The 20,978-nt window shown below is 36.0% G+C and overlaps 1 protein-coding gene across 2 annotated transcripts; it reads right to left on the bottom strand.

Annotated features, from left to right (window-relative positions):
* Positions 1-5,547: 5,547 nt before the first annotated feature.
* Positions 5,548-20,942, bottom strand: LOC109048243 (kelch-like protein 17). Of its 2 annotated transcripts, none has more exons than XM_042713162.1 (12): positions 20,719-20,942; positions 16,787-17,048; positions 15,111-15,232; positions 14,336-14,557; positions 10,950-11,066; positions 10,550-10,763; positions 10,326-10,470; positions 9,444-9,611; positions 8,607-8,695; positions 8,386-8,459; positions 7,967-8,148; positions 5,548-7,612 (listed from the first exon to the last, which is right to left on the bottom strand). In XM_042713162.1, exons 2-12 carry the CDS (start codon positions 16,998-17,000, stop codon positions 7,384-7,386), a joined length of 1,776 nt encoding a protein of 591 aa, XP_042569096.1. In that variant the 5' UTR covers positions 17,001-17,048; positions 20,719-20,942; the 3' UTR covers positions 5,548-7,383. The 2 variants fall into 2 exon arrangements, with proteins under 2 accessions (XP_042569096.1, XP_042569095.1); XM_042713161.1 differs by lacking the exon at positions 20,719-20,942 and adding an exon at positions 19,402-19,880.
* Between the last annotated feature and the right edge of the window lie 36 nt (positions 20,943-20,978).

The following is a 20,978-nucleotide window of genomic DNA, read 5'->3' as shown; positions in this document are numbered from 1 at the left end:
AGAGTGTATGAGAGAGGGAGTGTGTCAGTGGGTGGAGATAAAGTGAGGTGTGTGTGGGCAAGGGGGAGGGAGGGAGACGAAGATGGGGGACTGGAGCAATGAAGTTCACACCTTCTGAGTGAGATCCCCTCACTAAATAAAGCCTAAATGACAAAGGGGAATGTGTAGTTTTTCACACCTTATAGTGGACAAATGGCACTGATTTGAATGTTTGAATACTCTGATGAAAGAGTGTTAAAGTCTGAATGGAGCCTGCTGGTGTCACACCAAACATGTCTGGACATGGACATGCTCTGAATACTTCAGGCTCATTATATTATTCACACACTAACATAATTAAAATACTGTGTAATGAAAAAGTTCTAGAACACTTAAAAAAAAATCATAAAATTGTATTTTTTGTTTATTATTGATACATTTTTAATTATTTCTTGCAGTATATCATTTATACTATATATATATATATATATATATATATATATATATATAATAATAATTTAACAAAAATGTTCTCTGACATCTTATAATAGCTTACACAATTTTGCATCTTAATCTTGTTTAGGCAGAAATATGGTATGCTCATCATTTTCTTGATTTTTTTATTATTTTTATTTATTTGTGTGTTTGTGTGTGTGTGTGTGTGTGTGTGTGTGTGTGTGTGTGTGTGTGTGTGTGTGTGTGTGTGTGTGTGTGTGTGTGTTTTATTAATATGGATTTAATATGGCAGTATTTTATTTTTTTTTATGTTTTATATATGTATAACAATAATAATAATTTATTTATTTTGTATTATTAATATTAATTTATTACCATTACCGGCAGTATTTGTGTTTTATTTTATTATATTATGTTTAAGTATGTAATATATATAATATGTATAATATATAATCTATTTTCACAAATGTATAACAAAAATATTGTTTGTTATTTATTTTTTTGGTTTTGTTGAAAATGGAGATTGCTTGCTTCATTTATTCATTCATTCATTCACATTTAAATGCCATAACAGCATCAAAAGCTACATTCATGATAAAAAAAAAAATAGTGATAAATAACAAAAATCGACTATATAAAATCTACAAAGATGCGATAATTTTAGGATCTATATTTCTGAAAATTACACTTTTCACCTGTGACTGTATGGTCCTTGCATGTTTGCAGATGTGTGAGATGTGATCTAATCACATTAAAAGTGCAACACTCCCTGTATGCAGTCAAGGAAGCACAAGTGAATAATCCCATCCTGGTGAGGGTTTGTTTCCCTGATATCTTCCAGCTCTCAGACATGCAGATTTCCTACAGAATATTACATTATAACAAATGCAATTACAAGTTCTAGCCTCCCTCTTTGTAAGTGACTTAATGATGATTGGCTATTGTATGAGACATTCTGTGTTTGAATGCATTCTTTGAATGGTTCTTCTAATGACGTGTAAATGAATGTGTACGTAAACTCCATGTATGCATTTCAGCTCTTGCCATTTATGGTTTCATTCCCACAGCATATTTTCAAACAAACCCTCAGAAATTACATTTTAGAGTTATTGTTCTAGCGTGGGGGCGGCTGCTGATCCAAACCAGCTGAACCAGGAAGTGTAAATGAGGCACCGCCGGAGGCACTAAACTGACACATTCCTCAATTCACTATATTAAAAAGCTACAACATGTTTATACTCTTATCAGATACAATGACAGTGTTTACTAGCTTACTGAGAAGTTTTGTGGTTCAGACTAATAATAGCTGAAGTTCGGTGCAATAAAAAACAAATCATAAGAAGTACTGCAAGAACAAGAGGATAGCATTCCTCTGTTTTATTAACTCACAAAGATCACTCACAAAAACTCACAAAGTTTTTTTTTATTATTATTATAAATATGGCAAAAGTAGTGGGTGATTATATATATATATATATATATATTCTTGAAATTGCTCTTTCATTTTATCGTCATAGAGCTACTATGAAGAAACAGGGATGATGTATCATTCCCCCATTCTCACTCTGAGTACTGAGAAACTACATATGAGTCATATGGTGCTCCCTGCGTATCAAGAAATCTTATGGAAACATCTGACATAATCTGGGAAAATCACACTTCCAGTCAAATTGGTTTCTGTCTGTTCCTTTAAGTTTCAGTTGCATTTTGGAATAATGGTCATATAAGGGAAGGATTGAATCTGGGATGTTTAACATTTACAAATCCCTCTATTCTGACTCTCAGCCAACTTATAAACCCCCTAATATTTATAAGATTTATACTTAAAATCATTTTCATTAATAACATTAATGAACATGATTACCCTTGATTAATGCCTAATATTTAATTAATTTTTTTTATTTTTTTGTAATTTGGTAAATATATATATATATATATAAGATTTATAATATATCTATTATATATAATTATATATATATATATATTTTTTTTGTTTTTTTTTTTTTTTTGTAATTTGGTAATTTACATTAGGCTCATGTTTTTGAAAGCTGTCACGAAGGAGAAAGGAAGGAAGTGGAAAACCAAGCCAAACAAACAGAGTATCTGACTGCCTACAACATTTTATGTGAGTAGCTCTTCTTCTGATGTTACTCAAAACAATGACTTGCTTCCTCATCTGAAAGAAATCTTCTGTTTGGATCCTATGGGGGTTAAATGCTTGGAATTCAGTTGGTTTACATTAGGCTCATGTTTTTGAAAGCTGTCACGAAGGAGAAAGGAAGGAAGTGGAAAACCATTTTGACCATACTCCTAAAAATAAGTTTACAGGAAAAGTTAAAAGAGATCTCAAACATTATTGTGATAAGACAAATCTTTAGTTCGCAAAGTCATGAATCCGTCAGTAAGAATCTCACACACAAGTACCAGAGCTGTGCATTGTGCTAGACTATCGGCACGACCCTGTCTGGTAAGTCCCTCTGCAATGTTTTTTCAGACTCACTGGGTATGTTAGGGGTGCTAACTTCACACCTCAGGCTGTTTTCAATGGACCATGTGTGCAAGAGAGAACCATGGGTGTCAGAGCTCTCACAGAACAAAAAAACAGGGTGTAAGAGGTGGCATAAACAAAGCTTTGAAGGGCCACATCAAACAAGTGAAAGAGGTTTTTTCTTTTTTTTTTTTGGGAAATGTGATTTTTCTTTTTTTATGTGTTCAACAGAAATGACTGATAAAGATGAACATAAGGATGTTGACAGTGTCAAATGAGATCATGTAAAAAAGGGGAAAGTAGAACTACGAGAAGCCAAATCTTTCCTTGTTCCCTGGAAAACACGCAGGTTCTGAAAGATCGACTTTTGTGGAATAATTAGGGGATAATTCTAGAGAAGACAACTTGATACTTTTATATACCATTTAAAAGTTTGGGGACAGTGAAGTTTATGAATTTATTTATTTTTTCTTTCAACAGGGACACATTAAATTGATCAAACGGCATTTGTAATTTTACAAAAGATAAATGAATAAATGTTATTTTGACGTTTCTATTTGTTAAAGATTCTTGAAAATTAATCACAGTTATGCTAAACATTAGGGAGATCTTGGTCATTTAAACAATTTCCATTATTTTTGTTGTTATTTATTTATCTGTATTTTATTTATTTTCAAATTCCTGATGTGTGGTGGGTTGGGTAAGGGGTTGTGGGTAGATACATTTTCTTGTTTGTTGTAACATGTTTTATATGCTACTTTAATAATAATAATAATAATAATAATCACAGTGTCCACAAAAATATTAAGCAACTTAGCTGTTTTCAGTATTGATAATAAGACTGGAGTAATGGTTGCTTGCCATCACAGGAATACAATACTAACATACAAAACAGTTTTAATTGGCAATAAAACAATTTTAAATTACAATAAAATTTTACAATATTATTATTTTGCTGTATTTTTGATCAAATAAAAACATTTAATGCATCCTTGCCGAATAAAAGTTTTAATTTCTTGAAAACATCTTACCCCAAGTGTAAAAATTCTTATATATTGTGTCTAATATGATACAAAACTGCCAATGCATATTTATGAGCTTGGACTGATGTTTGTAGACTGAGCTCGGGTGAATAAAGCTAGCGGAGGATGGTTTATGGTGACTGAGTAGCTGCTGGACAGACACTGGGGCCGTGTTAGTGTCTCCTCTGCTGTACAGCTATGCCTACAGCTGCCTTTCCAGGCTGTAAACTTATCATAGGCTCTCTTATCAGTGTGCTTCAGGGCTCCAGACATGCGCAGAAGCTTGCGAAAGAGCCCCCAGCCCCCTACCCTCATTCACAGAGCTGCCTAACAACAGACGGCTACGAGGGATAATTCACAAACACACCGATGCTAAAACAGCAGGGACAATACTGCAGTCCTGAAATGAATCTTCTCCTTAAAGCAAGCACTAACTTATGTCGTATTAGATGTACTGCCCAAATGTGTCTGTACGTGTTTGTGCCGTGAAGCTGAGGTCACGTTGGGTAAAGCGAGAGTCCTCAGCTGTTTGTGTGCATCAGTCAGAGAGCAGAACTCTAATGGGCTGAGCTTTGGAGGGTCTTGCTCTTAATCCAAAATTCATTTTGTTTATTAAAGGGAAAGATCACCTAGTAATTAAATTGTGTCATTATTTACTCATCCTCATGTTGTCTTTATGATGTAAATGAGATGTTTAGCAGAATGTCCAGGCTGCTCTTTTCCATACAGTGTAAGTGGATGGTGACCAGACATTAAGCAACATAAAGCATCATTAAACTACTCCATAAAACTTTTGCACTTCTGAAACCATTTGTGAGAACAAACTGAGGTTTCAAATCAAAAAAATGTTGCTGGACAGCTTTGGTCACAATTCACTTTCATTCTAAGCAACTTGAGTATTCTGATAGGAATCCTTTTATTTTTCTACTGAAGTAAGGTTTTAAAACGATGACAGAATTTTATTCTTTTAACTCTTTGGGCCAATACTTGGAAGTATTTTTAACGTACCTTACACAAACGCTAAATTATAAACCCAGTAAGTGTTTCTTCCTGATATTAGTTCATCCAGAAATGTCAGGTTTTTTTTTTTTTTTTTTTTTTTGTCCATGCAATTAAAGTCAATAGGCACCAAAACTGTTTGGTTATCAACATTCTTAAAAATATCTTTGTGTTCTGCAGAAAAAAGTTAGTCATACAGGTTTGGATTTACATGTGGGTGACATAATCTTTATTTTTGGGTGAACTATTCCTTTTAATAATGTGTCAATTTATTTGTTTAAATGAGATTAAACTCACATTCCACCTGAAAACAGCTTTATTTCATTTACAGTAGTGTTTCTGATTTTAAACAGCAGTATATTGCTCCATTTGACATTAGTGCAAAAAATTAATGTTTGTTCTTAAATATAGCAAAACATAACCGGCACAATATAAATAACACATTTAACAACATTACAATCCAAAAAGAAAAAAGATAAAAGAAAAAGAAAGCCACAGTTACATTGACATTGCACAAAATTTCAGGATATTTGGTAATATACATATACTGTAATTTCTTTCAGTGGGGTTGTGGTCCTGTGGTGCTCTGGAGGATTGTCAAAGTTCAGGATGCTTTACCTCTACAGAAACACACATACACAGCACTCTGATCTCCCTAGACACAAAGTTATAATGACCTTAAACAAGTTTCTCTGAATTAACAAAGTCCTTAAAAAAAGGAAACAAAATCCTAACTTCTCAGAAGTTTTGAAATCATATAATACGATGCTACATTTTAAAACCTACGCAAAATGGCAGAGAGCAGGATTGACTTAAAGGGATAGTTCCCTTCATCATTTACTCACCCTTATGTCCTTTCAAACTATATGGCTTACTTTAATCTAATAGAAGAGATTTAGCAGAATGTCCAAGCTGCTCTTTTCCCATTCAACGATCCTTATTCCCATCTATTTCAAACTGTACAGACAATCTCAGACATTCTTCTAAATGTATTCCTTTGTGTTATACATAATAAGGAATGTCATACAGGTTTGGAACAACAGAGTGGTAAATAAAATCTTTTTTTTTATTTTGGGGGGACTATCCCTTGTTTTGGGATGATCTGTGCTCTCATCAGATAAACTAATTTCAAAACCCACCGTTCCCTCCTCTACCCATCTGAGGTAAGATGCATTGGTAGTGGCCGTTACCAATGACATCACAGCACAACACATACCATCTATATCTGATCAAGCTGTCAAATCTGACAGTCCTGGAAAACAAGCAAAGTTTAGAAAATGCAATATACAATGACATGGTTCACTAACTAAAGACTTACGACAAAATACTAATAAATGTGACTTACAACATATAGGAGCTCATAATAGCCGAGTTACATTGAAGGGCTTGATATTGAAGTGTCAGTGTTACTGATTACCCGTTAATCAGAATTGGTTCTAAGCACTGTTCACCCTTTCGAAAACAAGAGAAATGAGAAAGTGCAGCTTTAATTTCACAGCTAGTTTTAGGTATGGCTATAGTCTCTTTATTAGAAAGACAGTGATATCACCTGGTTAGTGATATAGACGTGTCATAGTAGTAAAGTTTGTACTCACGTAGAGCTCAAACTTTCGAAGGCTTGTAATACCTGTTCTTCCTAAATCTCACATTTCATACCAAACACCAGTGCTTCTATGATATGTAATAAGTACGTCCATAAGTACGTTAAAACTATATTTCCCCTCTTAAGTCAGAGGTGGTCCTTCAAACATCTCTGAAATAGTGCCATATGTTTATATTACATTTGATAAATAAATAGGAAAATAGGTAAAACATTTATTATGTTGTCAACATGATCTGACACACTCAGGTGTACATATTGTAGAATCCAGCCACCGTTTTGTGTGAATTTTCTGCTTCTAAATGTCCATGCTCATCTGTGGTGAGATAGGGCAGCATTGCACATTACTACCACCTAGTGTGGCACAGCAGCACTACAATATTATTTTCTGCCAGGACAAAATTTCTGTAAACATGCATGGCAGAACCTGTCAAGAGCTACATTCCTAAAGTTGTTCATTCTTTTGTTTTGTTTTTTCTTGGTTTAATATATTATATTTTAATATTTCAAAAAAAGAATCGTAAACATAAATTAAATATACATTTAGATATACATCATACACAAAGTGACCGCAAAATGGCAGAGCAACATTATTTTGCGCTTTCAAGCACTGGGTTTTATAAGGTGAGAGTTGTGGAGGCTTACAGTGTGTGTGAATGTGTGTTTTTCTTTACATCCTTTTTACCCACATTATCTGCAAGATGCTGCAGTGTTCCTCCAGGCAGAGGGAGGGCACTGTGGCCCACAAAACACTTCTCTTCTGATGCTCAAACTGAGCAGTTGCGCCTTTTGGCCACACAGGGCAGGCCGCTGGAGCTAAGCCGGGTCTTTACCCTTTGTCAAAGACTGGTGGAGGAGACGGAAAGAGTAGGAGAGGACGGAGGAGGAAAGTTGAGGAGCTCTAGGACAGCGACTCCCACGCTGCTACGGCGCGTGAACATGCACGATGCCGCCACCCATTTGTTGCTACGAGGGTTGTACTTTTCTATGGAGTTGAGACTAGAACTGCCATCATTGCCTCCAACCGCATATAGCCAGCCATCCATGGCGACCAGGTCATGGGTGCTCCTGAAGACCAAAAGAAGGTCCATTAGGAACTGAATGTTTTTTTTTTTTTTTTTTTTTAACTTAAAAGGGTAGTTTACCAAAAAAGTAAAAGTATTTCATTATTCCAAACTTGTATGACTTTCTTCTGTGAAACACACAAGAAAATATTTTGAATAATGTTTCAGCTGTTTTTGATCATGCAATGAAAGTCACTGGAGTCCAAAACAAGCCCACTAGACACTATTGACTTTCATTGTATGGACAAAAAACATATTCTTTTGTGTTCTTCAGAAGAGAGAAAGTCATACAGGTTTGTAACTGCATGTGGGCAAGTACATTTCGGGGTTAACAAATGCTTGAAGGTCACTTTCAAACCTTCGGATGTTCATGGGGGCCACTCCCTCCCAGGTGTTGGTTTTCGGATTATATCGTTCCACTGAATTTAGGCAGCTGGTACCATCATTGCCCCCCGCGACATAAAGCATGCCCTCCAATACAGCCACTCCTGCGCTGCTCCTCCTGCTCAGCATGTTGGCAATGGCAGTCCAGGCATTACTCTAAAAGTAAAATAACCTTAGTCATTTTTTTAACCATGGAGAGTAAACAAAACAACCTTTGGGTTACAAGTCCGACTCTCTAACCATTAGGCCATGACTTCGGTGTAGCACCGTGGTCCTGTGAGACACGACATTTCGTTCCACTGTATGTCCACACATGTAGCGGAATGACAATAAAGCTCAACATGACTTGAATTGAGATGTTTTTAACATGTCAGAGAGACGCGTGTCACGTACCTGAGGCTCGTACTTCTCTACTGTGGCTAAGTGTGAGGAGCTGTCATACCCACCGACTGCATACAAACTGCCATCTAACAGAAGAAAAACGTGAAATGGGTTCATGTTTGCTGTTCAGAGCAAGCACAGTTGACATTAACCATTTTAGCTAGAGAAAGTGCTTGCAGCTGTTCTGATGATAATCCTTTACATTTATAAGTACATTAGCAATATATTTTTACCTAATGTGGCCACTCTAACGTATCTCCTTCTGGTGCTCATGGCAGCGATGGAGGTCCAGGTACTGGTCAGAGGGTCATACCTCTCCGCACTATAGACAAAACCAAAGAGAGAAAGAATTGTGGATTTTTTAATATTTAAAAAATTTAATATTAAAACCTTTTAATACTATTTATTATTTAATTATAGATAATTTCACATAAATTTTAGTTTAAAGGGATACTCCACCCCAAAATGAAAATTTTGTCATTAATCACTTACCCCCATGTCGTTCCAAACTTTTATATTATATGTTCGTCTATGGAACACAATTTAAGATATTTTGGATGAAAACCTGGAGGCCTGTGACTGTCCCATAGACTGCCAAGTAAATAACAGTGTCAAGGTCCAGAACATGTATGAAAATCGTGGTCAGAACACTCCATCTTCCATCAGACATGCAATCTGGTTTATATGTAGCGACAGGAACACTTTTTGTAAGCGAAGAAAACAAAAATAATGACAAAAAGTGTTCCTGTCGCTTCATATAACCCAGATTGCATGTCTGATGGCAGATGGACATATTCTGACGATGCTTTTCATACTTTCCTGGACCTTGACACTGTTATTTATTTGGCAGTCTATGGGACAGTCACAGGCCTCCCAGTTTTCATCCAAAATATCTTAAATTGTTTTCTAAAGATGAACAGAGCTTTTACGGGTTTGGAACGACATGGGGGTAAGTTATAAATGAAAACATTTTAATTTGGGGGTGGAGTATCCCTTTATTTACTGCTTTTTTAAATAACTTTCTCTATTATTATTTTTTTTTGCTTTTCTCATTTGTTTAGATAGTGTACCTGTTGAGACAAGAAGCACCATCATATCCTCCTGCTGCATACAGCAGCCCATGCAGGACCGCCACACCTAAACAGCTCCTCCTCGTTCCCATAGACACCTCAGGTTGCCACGCATTGGTTACTGGGTCATACGACTCTACAGTAGACAAATCAGAGGTGCCATCATACCTGGTTTGGGAAATGCAAAGGAGAGACAAAGCTAAACAATAGATCTTTCACATATGATTTTGTATACATTACATCTTTATCATGCAAGTAAAGACAAGACCGTCATCATCACAGAAATTCATTAGTCAACACCGGACACATTTCCTACCTAATCTTAGGTAACTTCCTGATTGCTTCAACAGGGTAATTTTAAGAAAACAAATGTGGCTTTCTGAACATTCTGTTCCTTTTGTAATGTAATAAATCAAATCTGTATGTGTGTCTTTGGATGCTGCGTCGCATCTTGCTGTTTTATTCAGCATCTTGCATTATAGGTGCCGTATTTTTAAGATACTGTATCAAGTTTATGAGATAAAGTAATTATGAGATATTAAGTCATTTGACAAAACTCAAAATGATTAGAAAGTTATAATTATGACAGTTGATTCCTGTCATAATTATAGTTTTATCTCAATTTAGACTTTTATCATGATTCTGACTTTTTATTTAATAATTTTACATTTTAATGTGATGATTATTACTTTTTGTCATAAATCTCAAGTTTGACCAGGTTAGAAACTCATATTGATGCCTCAAAACTCAAAAGGTTGGCAACACAAGGGTCTCTGCCACTTTAGTTTGCCGCTATAAAATGAAGAAAACCGTGTCAGATTCAGTTTTAAGTTTCAAAAAAAAAAATGCTCTGACAAACAAGAGGCTTTTGGGTCTGCGTACCCTCCCACAGCATAGAGCCTGTTTCCAATAGCAGCCACTCCGACTCGTGCCCGCCGTGTTGACATGGATGCAACCATGTGCCAGCGGTCTGTCCTGGTGTCATAGGCCTCACAGTCTCCATGAATGGCAAAAAGACTGCCCCCACCTGAAAGACATTTAGCATTTAAATCAACCCAGCAACATACCGACATATGTGCATGTGTGTTTTACGTGCTCTTACAGACCTACAGCAAAGAGCACCGGACTGGCTCCCTCGCAGCGGCGCGGTCGGGTGCGGCTGTTACTGAGAACACCCCTCTGCTCGGGCATCAAGTGATACTTCAGTGCCTCGATCAGCAGGTCTTTGCACTCGGAGTGGTGACGTACCAGCAGCTCCGTATCCACATTACTCATCAGGAAGTCTCGTGTCAGCAGGGGCAGACGCACACACTTCATCAGCTGAAGACATGGATGGAAAGAGTGAGAGGTAAGACGTGTGTGTAAAAAGGATTAGAGAAGAATACAAAAGGGGGGAATAGAGAAACAAGTATCGATTTGCAGAGACATAATCCTTCATAAGCATTAATCCTGTGATTTACTGTGATGTTGCTAAAAGCGCAGTTTCACAAGAGGAATCAGACCCACCCGGGGCACATGCTGTCTCCGTCCATCAATGTCATGCTTAACCCAGCTCAGCACAGCCCTGTACACCTCCTCCTCTGATGGGACATTCAAGTTATCACTAGAGATCAGATCCAGCACCTGTAGAAAAAAACAAGAAAGGGTTCATAACTGGTCTTAAAACTAAAGGATGTCTGACTAGCAAGGTTTCAGTTGGACTAAAGTGTTTACATAACTAAAAGACAAATTGCCGTTTTAATCTGAATGAAGTGCATTTAAACATCTTATGTAATATATTTTACAGGACAGATGTGTTCAGTCTGAGATAATGCAGAACACGATGATTACAATGAGTCCTTATTCAGTTGACAATTTATTTAAATATGTAAAAAATCGTTGGAACCTTTATGTTATTATAAAGTCACATTAAATTGAAGGAAGTTGGTGTAATCATTAAAAAAGTAATTTAAAATAAATATATTTAAAAAATACATAACTAAGCACTTCTATTCAAATGTTTGGGGTCGACAAGATTTTGTAATGCAAAGCTAAATTATCAACAGCCATAATTCTAGTCTTCAGTGTCACATGATTCTTCAAAAATGCTGATTTGGAGCTCAAAATGTAATATTTCTTCTTATTATTACTGTTAAAAACCATTGAGCTGCTTAATATTTTTGTTGAAAATGTGACAATTTTTTCAGCATTCTTTGATGAATAGAAAGTTTCAAAATAACTGTGTTTACCATTTATTTGAAATATAATTTTTTGTAGAATTTTTTTCACCTTTGATCAATTTAATGCATCCCTGTGGAATAAAAAGTATTATTTTCTTTAAAATAAATAAATAAATAAATAAAAATACATACTGACCCAAAATTTTTGAATGATAGCATACACTTTTTTTATTTGCAGAAAATGTGGAAAAAAACAGCCTTGTTATAGTTAGACTTAGTTTCAAAACATTGCTGTTTTCTCTTGTGTTTACTTCACATTAACATGTCAAATTCTGGGTCAACCAATAGTGCTGAGTGAGTGTTTAGATTGAACAATGGCAGATGAGGAGGTGGGTGGTTGGGGCTGATAAAGAGTGTTTGGAAAACTGTTATCCCTATTTTTGCAATTCCATTTGCTGCTCTTAGTGAAGCAAAAATTGCATACATTAGCCTTTTCTTTGTGTTGTGAGATAAGACTTCAGCTTACCATTACACTATCATCTAATCTATACTTGCAGAAGCACCACAACGGCCTCTGTAGTGTTCCTGTCACAGACTGTTTGTTTATTTGGGGCAGAGGGCACAGTTAACATGGATACAGCTTGCAACAGCTGTTAAGAGTGAGAAAGCATCACAGACAGAGACAGAACACCATTCTGTGTCATCAGCCACCTCTTGGTTCTCTCCAATCAGTGTCTAAACAGCAAGGGGATTTCATGGAATCACACAACCACAGAGATACTAATACCAGCAGCACTCCGATTATTCAAAAGAATGCTCTTCTGTGAAGACAGCGGATTAGGACTGATGAAATTAGTGTCATATGAGAGCAGGAGCTGCTTTCTGCTGATTGGCTGTCTCAGCTTCTCACTGACGTGCTGCTGTCACTGCATATTTGAGTGGATGATTGACACTGTATTGAAGGTGCTGATGCAGAGAGCATTTATATCAGTGTCACTGTGGGGCAATGCGTTCTGACATTTTAGGTTTTGCGAGTCGAAGAAGAGGTCAAGGTTTGGCTGATTAGCACGGTCCAGATAGCTCCTGCTGAAAGATGCTGTAACTATCTTATCTGGGGTCAAAAACATCTCTCTGCTTTCACAGCCATTCAAATGTTCATGTGTCTGCTGACTAAATACATTTTCTTCTGAGCAATATATAAAATGCAAATATTTCATTATGTTATTGTAATAATTATAATTTTGGGATATGTAACCATATATAAAATATGTACACTACTGTTCAAGGATTTTTATGTTTTTGAAAACTTTATGCTGGATTTCTTTGATCAAAATACAGTAAAAACAGAAACATTCTGAAATAATATTACAATTTAAAACTAAAAACTGTTTTCTATATTAATATTTTTTTTAAATGTAATTTAGCCAGCAACTAAAGACGACCTCTACAGGCCTGAATTTCAGCGGAGACCACAGAACCAGATGAGCCCTCTGCACAATCTAATTTTGCTGCAGCATGGATCACCCTGCTGGTTCGTCTGGCCGGAGGAGAACTGGAGGATCAAGAGATTCCGTTTTTAAACAGCTCAAGGCCAGCGTGACAGGAAGTGGTGTCAGTAACATATATATATATATATATTAGGGCTGTCAAATGATTAATCACGATTAATCACATCCAAAATAAAAGTTTTGTTTACATAATATATGTATGTGTACAGGGTATATTTATTATGTATATATAAATACACACACATAAATTATATATTTAGAAAATATTTACATGTATATACATTTATATATTTATATTCTTATATTTTATATTATATATAAATATATTTAATATATAAAACATAACATATTCTTCTTAAATATATACATGCATGTGTGTGTATTTATATATACATAATAAATATACACAGTATACCCACATATATTATGTAAACCAAACTTTTATTTTGGATGTGATTAATCGGATTAATCATTTGACAGCCCTAATATATATATATATATAGATATATATATATATATATTATATATATATATATATATATATATATATATATATATATATATATATATATATATAATTAGACATCCATAGCCAAAACCATTATTCCTCCAAGGATGATTAGGGCTCAGCTCCCCAGCACTCTCCATGCATCATTTAACGGTTATACTTTACACCCCTCTTTTTATACATCCTGAATAAATCTATTGTTGAATACCCTCTAGGATCAGAGTTTCTTCGTCAATAGTTAAAGTTTGAATTTCTTATGACCTAGGACATTTCAGTCTGTTCCTCATACAAAGCTACTATATGCACTTTTACGGTGTGTATGTGTTTTTTTTTTTTGTTTTTTTGGAGCTTAATAGCCCCAGTCCTTTTATTATATGAAAAAGAGTGGTCAGGATATAATAAAAAAAATGTGTATGGTGAGTAAATGGTCAGTCTTATTTTTAGCTAAATTTCAGTAATTAAAATAAAGCTGAAATAAAATGTAAATATAATTTGTAAATATTATATATTCTTTATATTCATATTATACATATTATATATAAAATGTAAAACCTAAACAACTTAAAAATTAGACTTAAATCATTTCAAGCACTTAAAAGTACTAAATACCAAAACTGAAATAAAAAAATAAAAAAAATCACACTGTGATGACAGATTTTTCATTTTTGGTAGAACTGTGCATTTAACTACTTTACTGTCCCAAAGCAGCTGGCTCACCTGTTTGAGTGGTAGTAGCATAAACTCCTCAGTCTTGGATACCTCTACAAAGTGTTGCAGGACATACTTATGGGCAGACTTGAGAAGGTCGCTGCAGGAGTGAGTGTCTGCAAAGCCACGGATGCCCAGGCAGTTTGAAGGGTCCAGCTGGCTGAGAAGGAATTTGCAGCAGGCATCTCTCACTCCGTTGAGCTGCAGGAGACTAGCTGCTGGCAACATGGTCTGCGCTCGAGGTATAGACAAGATACAGTGGGTGAAATGGAGGAAAACTAGAACGAAGGAAGTGAATCTTTAACATCATTAGGCTTTTTGTTTTGTGAATGAAGATCAATCATTTCAATAATAACCCGCACAATCAGGAGTTTTGCATGAATGCAAAAACGTTCCTCATGCAGATTTTGCAGATTTATGTTGGGTGTGTGAATTCACTGCATTAACCAACAGAAAGCTGCTTGATTCGAATGTGACTTCAGAGTGAGTTTTTACATCATTACACTACGGACAACAACAAAAAGACTGAATATGTTGCAGAAATTTTGCTAACGTGACTGTACCTTTAGTCTAACCTAGCTGCCACATTTGCATTTGCTCTTTTGAAAGCGCACAAATATCAGAAGCCCTTCATTTGCAAAGATGCAAATTGTAAGCTTGCACAAACCATCTTGAACATCCCGTCTTGCTTAGTACCTCACAAAGCAAACACCATAATCTGACACAGAATAATTGTGAGTGTGATATATAGAATGCACTTCAAAAGAGACTAAAGGTGACATACCTGCACATTTCCCTCTCCTACTACAATTTCGGCAGTGTAGGCGTACTGGACCAGCTGCTCCAGAGCCTGAGGGTCAATGTCATGCAGGGTCACATGGGTCTGATGGCTCTCTGACATCTCATCTGCACAGTCACAACACACAGCAGTTTATCTCAAACCGAGGCCTTTGCAGAACAGAACTTGGTAGATTTAAGCAGTTTCCCAGGGGTTCGATGTTACCGAAATGGCCCGTTCACACATACAGTACAGCGCCCTCTGTAGGTCGCTGAGTGGCTGTATTGTTTGTTGAAGCATGTGTTCCTATTGCTGGGTGCCCTAAAGTTATTGGTACTACTCAGCTGGCAATAGCTTTTGAAAATCTGATCACAAATGGGATGAACATCTGATCAGAGTTCAGAGTCTCCGTGCTGTTGGACGCTAGCAGATGATCCTACTTGAGTGCTGTATTTAACCGTTATAACTGTCTGTACTCCCATTGGTTGTCACCACATTTTATCATTTGCATGAATTTTGCATAAACTTTGCTTGATTTTGATGTGTTACCCACGTTCAATGATATTCATGACACCGGAAATCATTGTATGAATGAACAAACCTTGAGACAGTGTTGTTATTGCTAACTAAACCTATATTTAAAAATCAATCTTGTTAATTAATATAAAACTGAAACAAAATATAAATATTAGATGAAAAATGTACCATGGCTACTAATTGAAATAAAATAAGTACTAAAATTACAAAAGCTAATTTAAATTATTATTAATAAACACTATAATAGGATATAAATAATACTAAAATAACACTGTTTGAGACTTATCACAACATTGAGGTAAAATTAACATTCCACACAAAATAAATCACTAGATCACTTAATTTGTATTTTCTAACTTCTTATTCTGCACTCTGTTTACACAAATAATTTTTTTTTCCATATTTCCCATTGACTGTGTAGTTAACAAAGCTTATGTAATGTTATTTTATGAAAGGAAAGATCTACTTTTGTGTTTTAAACCCACAATATTAACCACTTATTTCTATTCAGATATTATTTTTGATCATACTGTTGGAAAACATTTAGAGAAAATGTAAAAAAAAAAAAAAAAGCATTCCCTACAAGAGAAATGCAGAAACTCAGAAAGTGTGAGAACAAATTATAGTCCAGAGGCTGTGGTGATAAGAAATGTAAGTTTTGATATGTAAAATGGAGTTTAAATCAGTGCATTCGTAGTAGATCTAGTAGATGGTAAGTTCAGAATAGTCATAGCTCCGAAGAGCCCACACTGTCCTGACTCATGCCATCACATTCTAGTCTGAGGTGCAGCAGGACTGACGAGCAATAGGAAAAACCAGGCACCTGCTGACCTGAGACCAGGGCAGGGAAGAGAATAAAGCATGGAAAAAAAAACATTAGGTGATGACAAAAGGCTGGAAGGAAGGAAAGGCTTGGAAAGGAAGCTTAGGTAATGTACACATCGGAAATAATACTACAGAATACACAATCCACCTTAAAGACCATGTGAAGTCAAAATTAATTTTTTGTGACTTTTAGGTTATGTGTGTTAGCTTTAAAACCATCTATATGGTAACATGCTCCAAACACTTCACAAAAATAATCTTTAATAAATATATGCAGAAATTAAACTTTAAAAATGTTTTAAATAGTAACATAGACCTACTTGTAAACATGGCATGGAAGTATGGACTGCAGGAGGCCAGCACCACCTTGTGTGCCTTGATCTCCTTGTTGGCCACATGAAGCACAATGTCGCAGAGCAGGCCGCGCTGCCGCATGCGGTTCATGGACACAAAGGAGTCATGGTAGTGGCGCTTGGAGTTGTGCGAGATGCTGTGGCCATCCCGGTTCAGCAGCTGCATACCCCCCTCCATCATGCTGGTGCTCACCGAGGCCTGCTGGAGCCTGGGCCTCACTCTAAGACACTAAAGAAAGACAAAAAACACCCTATGAAATCAAGCATAGAGTTTTGTGGCTTTTATTTCACATCTATTAGCTTGAAGGTTGTCTATATGTTAACGCATTAGAAGTTGACAAAATATTTATTTTAAGATACACACATTTGAAATCTAAACTCTACAAAAAAAAATAAAAGAATAAAAAATAAAGTATTGATGACTCATACTGCACGATTCAGATTTTTGTCCAATCAAATGCTCTTTAAAATGACAATGCCCCACCCCCTAATAGAGTGCAACAGTGCCCAAGCACTTTTTCATTATGTTCTGGTTCTGAAGTATTTCCCCATAGGGATTTTAAAGAGTTATAAGCAATGAACCAAACCATCTAACATTACAAAATTTGATCTGTAGCAAAAAAAGTATTTAAAATTCAGATAAAAAAGAAAAAGGTACAAGATTATGTACTTCCCTACACAACTACAGTCCCATGAATTATTGTGAATGGCATATATATGAATTAAATATCATCATATACCATCAATTAACAACCTCACAGCAGGTCTGTTTTTAATCATTCATAAAACAAATTACTCTATGGAGAAAATAAATAGGATTTATTATTGCTTTGAGAACCAGGCTGCTGCACTCCACCTGTAAACCTTCCTGTTTTAACTCATTCCAATAGAAAAACAGTTAAAGTCAGAAAAATAAAAACTGATTTCACAAGGGTCTTTAAGAACTCTCATTCAAGTTAAAGCTAATTATTAATTACCTGTTAGACATGTTTAACGTCTGTGCATTTCCTCTTACAATCTTAGAGTTATTTGGCAGGCTGTAAATCCATCTTAATTTGTGCTTTCTTGGTTCACATTTCTTTCCATATAGCATAATGGTTCCTTCGAGGCATTATGAACAATGAGTACAGAATCACAATGGGAGAAGCGAGCCAGATTGAAGCGCTCAAGCATTAAATACCATGAAAATTATCATTTCAAAAATTCCCACTCATTTTACAGCTTATAGCTACATATAATTTGCTCCTCAATAGTCAGTGGCCTTTTCTCAATGGCCTGAGGCCTTGAAAGCTTTTTAAATTTGGTCTCTCATGCACATAAAGACTCTGGCACACACACTGAATAAATAAACCGGCTGCTTGATTATAAAAATGAAACCGTGTTCCAGCTGAAAGGACCAGAGGTATGGAAAGGTTGGACCAGGACATGTCGTGATGAGTTGGCCAGCCAGCTGCAAACATTCAATTCTCCATCAAAAGCATCACTATAGAAACCAAGGTACCCACGGTAACATGTGCTGGTATCTGTCATACACTTCACATAGAGTGGGATGGAGCTGAGAGACATTTTAAAGGAGGGTTATAAATGGCAATCCGGTTGACAAAGGTGGGATTACAAGATGCCACCTCTTCAATAATAGTGTTGAGGTGGATACTGTTTTAAATCAAATCAAGCATCCAGCAATGGGATGTTTTGATGAATAGAACGATTATAAGGCGCTGTTTTCCTAACAATACCACTCCAACTCTAAAGCATTACTCATGTTACTCCAAATAATAGACGACAGGTGAAAGAGCATGAAAAGTGCATGGAGTCATAGGCTCAGTATTACAGCCAGCAGGCGTGTGGCTGCCCACAACATGGCTGTGGGGTTTCAGATGTATAAATCCTTTAGTTATACAAAGCAAACATTGCGGTCTGAAACCTGAGGTCACTAATAAACCGTTTAAACATGCAGAAGAGATGAAACAGTTGACAACAGTTTTTTTGTAGTTTGCTATAGGCACTCAGGATAGGGTTTCTACAGAAGCCTCTTTGTGGCCTCAGTAACAAACTGAGACACTCCAGCACTGCTGCTGAATAAAAGTTGTATTATGATGGTTCATTTCAGGCAATGATGCGTTTATCAAGAGATACTCAATTAAAACTAAACTCCATAAATATTATTACCATAGCAAGTCATTGCTACTAGAATAAAACCGTGCTCAAATAAAATAAACAAATAATTTAAATAAATAATATAACATAATATGACTATAATATGCCTTTGGAAAGCTTCTTAAACTGTTAGAGAAAATATACTTATTTTTATGAATTTTAAGTAGTAGCAATAACTGTAGTAACTGGTATTTAGCAGAAATGTGAGGGTCGGATTATATAATAAATTGCACTTTTCTTCCTACATTCTAGACAGGCTGTTCCAGAGTTTACTGTACAGCTAAAGACAATCCCTATAAACATCTCCAGTATCATTAAATCTGACTCAGCACACTGTGTGCCATCCAGACAGAGCATCTCTCCCCTCCTCCTGTGTGCTATACAAGTCATGCCGCACAATAACACTTGAGTATAACCAGCACTACCTGAACTGATGGACGCCTTTTCCTTTAGTTTCGTTGCTTTGCTTTATGAAGAATATTTTGGATTGAATCCTGGAGTGCAGCGGTTTGAGCATCAGAGTCCATATGAAAAATGCATAAAGCCTCAGTTTGGGAGCTTGTGTGGTGTTGACGTAAATGAAAGCCGCATGAGTGCTGGAGGCTGACGTCACATTTTAAGGTCGCGCCGGATGATTGTTTTTCTAATTATTTGGCTCTTAAACGCGGCTCTGGTGAAACTGCTCACATCCAAACAGAACTGAACAAGGTGTCGACGAGCAATTGGGCAACGCCCCCCTCTATAATCTTTAAAAACTACAACACAATTCTCAAATCACACCTCCTTAACTACAGTTAGCGAGTGATGGAAAGTCCGAATCATTTACGCGAATCGGTTCCTTCTAACAGTTCATTTCAAAGAACCGATTCTAAAACAATTCAGTAATTATTTTACGTCACGACCTTTTTTTCACGACATAATTAGGTTTACGCAAGGTCCCTGACATCAACGCGGTGCATATTACATGCTTTGAATATTCCAGGTAAACCAAATGGCTCGCTCTTTTGACGTTTTTTTTTTTTTTAGGTTTTATTAATACATATGTTTTCTCTAATTTAAAAACAAAATTTGAATGCTTAATACATTTCATTCGCTAAAAATAATCTTATCAGTTCATTCCGAGACATCCAGGAGAGAGGATTCACGAGTTTCTGACGCGAATCGTTCAGAGTGTGTTGAACCGATTCATTGAAAAGATTCGAAACTAAGACTAAAAACAACGATTCGTTCACGAATGGGAAATTGCTAAAGCTCATTGTGCATGCATAGGAAATAAACGTCTGCTATCCACGTACAAACAATAGCAACACATAAAATCATACAACAGTATATGTTGCATTATTTAACAGTACAATAGGAATCGCTTTGTGACTGAACTCATATTGTCTTTGTTCAGAGGGGATACAGTGAGACATCAGTTTGCACTGACAGCTGACAAATGAAAAGCATCATTCAGCCCTCATAACATATTTCAGACGCTTTATTAAACTACAGCATAAGGCACGGAGAAGTCAATGGTCAATGCGTGAGCTTTAAACATGACTCAATTGACAAACTGATGTCTGAACAAAGAGCACAACAATGCAATAGAGAAATTTCTGCAGCTTTTACACGATGAGTGTTTGCATGTGGTATACTTTTAAAAGTTAAAACAATTAACTGCTAAATAAATAAACGTTGCTTTTATTGTCAGCTGATTTGAGTTGCAATTCGGTCTGGATGAGATCAGAATCCAAACTCACCTGCCGTCGTCTGTGTCTGATTGACAAGACTCGTTTCTTTCTGTGTAGCGCTCTCTCCAGTTTGGTCCGTGTGTGATGATTAATTTTGATGTATGTATTAATTTATTTAGCCGTGCGTGCTTAGTTGACATGCTACATCACATGTCGCATCAAAACAGACGTCTGTCTCAGCGCAGATCGGCAATATTAAACATTTTAATATTCTGTTTAATATGTCACGACCACCTTAAATGTGTCTAGGCTTTGTTGTAACAACGGTG

Source organism: Cyprinus carpio, chromosome A23 (assembly GCF_018340385.1).
Source record: "Cyprinus carpio isolate SPL01 chromosome A23, ASM1834038v1, whole genome shotgun sequence".
Lineage (NCBI taxonomy): Eukaryota > Metazoa > Chordata > Actinopteri > Cypriniformes > Cyprinidae > Cyprinus > Cyprinus carpio.
This window is presented reverse-complemented; position numbering and strand designations above follow the sequence as displayed.